The sequence below is a fragment of the Arachis stenosperma genome, chromosome 6, assembly GCF_014773155.1.
Source record: "Arachis stenosperma cultivar V10309 chromosome 6, arast.V10309.gnm1.PFL2, whole genome shotgun sequence".
NCBI lineage: Eukaryota > Viridiplantae > Streptophyta > Magnoliopsida > Fabales > Fabaceae > Arachis > Arachis stenosperma.
Genome location: NC_080382.1, coordinates 103,742,876 through 103,747,025, shown reverse-complemented (window position 1 = coordinate 103,747,025; position 4,150 = coordinate 103,742,876). Strand labels below are relative to the sequence as shown.

At 41.9% G+C, this 4,150-nt stretch overlaps 1 protein-coding gene across 1 annotated transcript; it reads right to left on the bottom strand.

The window, feature by feature from the left end:
- Nucleotides 1-3,131: 3,131 nt before the first annotated feature.
- LOC130934355 (uncharacterized) lies at nt 3,132-3,530 on the bottom strand. The gene has a single exon (XM_057863933.1). It carries the CDS (start codon nt 3,528-3,530, stop codon nt 3,132-3,134), a length of 399 nt encoding a protein of 132 aa, XP_057719916.1.
- Between the last annotated feature and the right edge of the window lie 620 nt (nt 3,531-4,150).

Genomic DNA, 4,150 nt, shown 5'->3' with positions numbered 1-4,150 from the left:
GTGGAGGAAGCCGCAATAGTTGAAGAGGAAGAAGTGGTTGAAGACTTAGGAGATGCTGAACCTCCATGGAAATCTAGAGTTGTAGAGTATTCCTCCAAGAAGCTTGAAATTAATGTCAAAGAGGCTAGTGCACAACCTCCATGGCATATTCCCTATAAAGAATTAGATGGAATAGATCAAGAAGCAAGTTACCTTGGTGAAGATGATCATGAAGCAAGTCTTCCTGGTGATGAGTTCAAGCACAAGTCACCATGACACGGAGCTCAACAAATGTCCAACTTAAGGACAATAACTAAAAATGCTAGGTGGGAGATAACCTACCATGGTATCATCTTTCATTTTTACTATTAGTTCTATGATATTTTTATCAGTGTTAATTCATAAATTCTGTATCATCACCTGCATTCTGCATAAAAAAAGAGGAGGCATGCAATGCGCAAGCGTTAATGATGCGCACGCGTCGTGTGTGACTGCGGAACAATGAGGAAACGAATAGAGAGTTGCACGGGAGCTACACAGGAGGGGTGCCTTATGCACAAACAACCCCACACGTACGCGTACCTTACACGTGCGCGTCTCCTGCGATTTTTACCCTCCACGCGGAAGCATCAGTGACGCATACGCGTGGGCTTCCCAATCGGCATAAAAGAGTGTTTGAACAGAAAGTTGGGCTGCCACTGTCCTGGAAGCGTGCTTTTAGCACGCGAGTGGTCACGCGCACGCGTGACTGACGCTCATGCGTCACTGTGCATTCTTTGCCATCCACGCGTACGCGTGGGTGACACGTACGCGTCAAATGGCTATTTCAGTTCACGCGTACGCGTGATGTAGGCACACACGTTGACTCCATTTCATGTTTTCTATTTTTCTTTTTTCTTCTCTCCCCTCTTCCTCCTTCTTCTTCTTTCCTCACTTTCTTCTCATCCTTATTCTCTTTCATTTTCGTTTGTTTATTACATTTGCATACTCACATTCATGGCATTTTAACTTTATTGTTTCTTCTCCTTTTCTTTTCTATATTTGATGTTCTCATATTGGTGTTAAATTTTCTTACTTAACTATTGCATATTTCTTGCATTATTTTGGGTGCTTCATAACTTGTTTGCTATTTAGTTGACATGCCATGTACTGATATTGTTATCTTACGTCATGTTGTAGCTACCATATTGTGAGAATTTTATTATTATTTGGCATTAACCTATCTATATTTTATTTGTTTTCATATCTTTGTTTGTGGGTTATTCTTCTTCCCTTTTCTCTTCTTTCAGGATGGCCACCAAGAAGGGGACCAGAAGGCTTCTAAATGAGGCGACAAACAAGTCCCTCCGTACATTCTTTGGAGGACGAGCAGCAGTTGAGCTCATAACCCCCGTCCACTTGCACATCTTTGCATGCACCGAGGACGGTGCAATCTTTATGTGTGGGGAGGTCGATACCGACTTCCGTGGGTTAGTTACTTTCTTTTCAACACCAATGTTTAGTTTTCTTTGTTAAAATAGTTGTTGCATTTACATGTTTGATTGCATGTTTGTTAGATTTCGTGCATATTTTACCACTACTTAGTTAATGATATCTTCTTTTTTAAGAAACTTTTTAGAGTATTTCACTAATTTGAATTAAAAATTTTGTTAAACTTGTTTGAAAAAAATTTATTTTGGAACATGGTTTTAGAGCTCGAACACACAAAACCAGTGAGATTTTAAGCCTATTTGATTGGTTACATCTTATCAACCAATATTTTATTCTTGGTGTGTGTTGTTCTCTCTAAAATTGTGATCTTTGTCTTACTTGATTCTATATTTTCATTGTTTGATGTACGCATGCACTTATATGATTGAGGCCTTTGTTTCACTTAGCTTACATACCCATACAGCCTTAACCTTTCATTATCCTTTGCAAACTAATGTTGAGCCTATTTTACCCATTTGTTCTTTACTTTAGCACATCATTAACTCTAAGCGAAAAACAATAATGTCCTTAATTTGAATCCTTGGTTAGCTTAGACTAGTGAGAGTGCTCATGAATTAAGTGTGGGAAAAATTGGATTTGGAAACGTTTGGTTTGAGAATTGGGTGTTATATATTCTTGTGAAAATGTGAAAAAGAATGTTGAGGACATGTTTATACATGAAATACCTTAATTATATGCATTGAGAAAAATAAAAAAAAACAAAAAAAATAGAAAATTTAGAAGAAGAAAGAAAGCAAGATTTAGATGCAGTAAATGAAAGAAGAATAAACGAATAGAGGAGAGGAAGAAAAGAAACCTTGAAGAAGAAGATGGAAGTAGGATGAAGAAGAGGTAGGAAGGGTGAAAGAAGGAGGAAGAACGAAGAAAGAATTAGGAGAGAAGGAAATTTTAGGATTAGGGGGGAAAGGATTGGAATCTGGCGGCGCACTAGGTTTAAGTGAGGTGGCGCAAGCGACGCGCATGCGTACAGCATGGGTACGCGTGCATTGCGCAAAAAGGAAGGACGCGTAAGCGTCAAGTGCGCGGACGCGTGCCTCAGGTTGTGCCATTGGCGCGAGTCCAGCCTCGCGCTTGCGCAACTCTATGTTTGTGTTGTGTTGGGGCCAAGGTTGCACGCGATGCGTGCGCGCCAGGCACGCGCATACGTGGATGGGCATGTGTGAAAAAGGACGCGCACGCGTTAAAAAGACGCGTACGCGTGAATGAATTTGTACCCCTAACACAGCGCCAGCCCCAGACTAGCGCAAATCTCGGGTAAAACATATATTTACGCCGATTTTTGCAATCACGCAGACGTGCCATAGACGCAGACGCGTGGGTTGCCAGTTCTTAGAGGGATGCGGATGCGCACGCTAAGTGTACGTGTGGGCTTGATTGTGCCTAAAGCACGTTTCTTGCCCAACTACTGTGCAACTCTCTGGTCAATTGAACCCATTTTGCATTCATTCAAGATGCGTACGCATACTAGGCGCTTGTGCATTGAATGCTCGTCTTTTCTTTTTTTTTATGCAGAATGCAAGTGATGATGCAGAATGTATGCATGACACTGAGAAAAATAAAACAAAATAAAACTAAGAAAGAAAAGGAACGATCATACCATGGTGGGTTGTCTCCCACCTAGCACTTTGCTTTAACGTCCTTAAGTTGGACGGTCCACAAGCTCAATCTACTTCTGTTGGTGGATCCTCTAAGAGGAGGATCTCCAGCTCCTTGCTGTCCTTTATCTTCTCACCATGGTAAAGCTTCAAGCGGTGGCCATTGACTTTGAGGATAGTGGGGCTTGAAGGGTGACTCAAGTGGAAGACACCATATGGCTCAGCCTTTTCCACTCTATAGGGGCCTTCCCATCTTGATCTCAGCTTGTCTGGCATGAGTCTCAACCTGGAGTTGTAAAGGAGGACTAACTCCCCAGGTCTGAACTCCTTTCGCTTGATATTCTTGTCATGCACAGCCCTCACCTTCTCTTTGTATAGCCTGGAGTTCTCATATGCTTCTAGGCGAAGGCACTCCAGTTCTTGTTGTTGCAGTTTCCGCTCAGCCCCCGCTTTCTCGAATCCCATGTTACATTCCCGTACCGCCCAGAAAGCTTTGTGTTCCACCTCTACTGAGAGGTGACAAGCCTTTCTGTGACTAGGCATAAGAGACTCATTCCGATTGGTGTCTTGTACGCAGTCCAATATGCCCAAAGTGCATCTGCAAGCCTGATGTTCCAGTCTTTTTTATGAGGCTTGACGACCTTCTCCAGTTTATATTTTATCTCTCTGTTGGACACCTCAGCTTGTCCATTGGTCTGGGGGTGATAAGCTGTCGCCACCTTGTGAACAATCCCATATTTCTTCAGTAGACCTATTAATCTCCTGTAACAGAAGTGAGTGCCTTGATCACTCACGATTGCTCGTGGTGATCCAAAGCGACAGATAATATTATTTCGAACAAAGGAGACAACATTATTAGCATCATCAGTACGGGTAGGAATTTCTTCCACCCATTTAGAAACATAATTGACAGCTAACAGTACATATAAGAAACCATTAGAATTTAGAAATGGACCCATGAAGTCAATGCCCCAAACATAAAAAATTTCACAAAATAACATAAGTTGTTGGGGCATCTCATCCCTCTTGGATATATTTTCAAACCTCTGGCATGGTGAACAAGATTCACAGAAAGCAGTGACATC

Bases quoted from the DNA above. Each gene is read 5' to 3' on its own strand.
- LOC130934355 (XM_057863933.1), bottom strand. From the start codon at position 3,530: ATGGGATTCGAGAAAGCGGGGGCTGAGCGGAAACTGCAACAACAAGAA.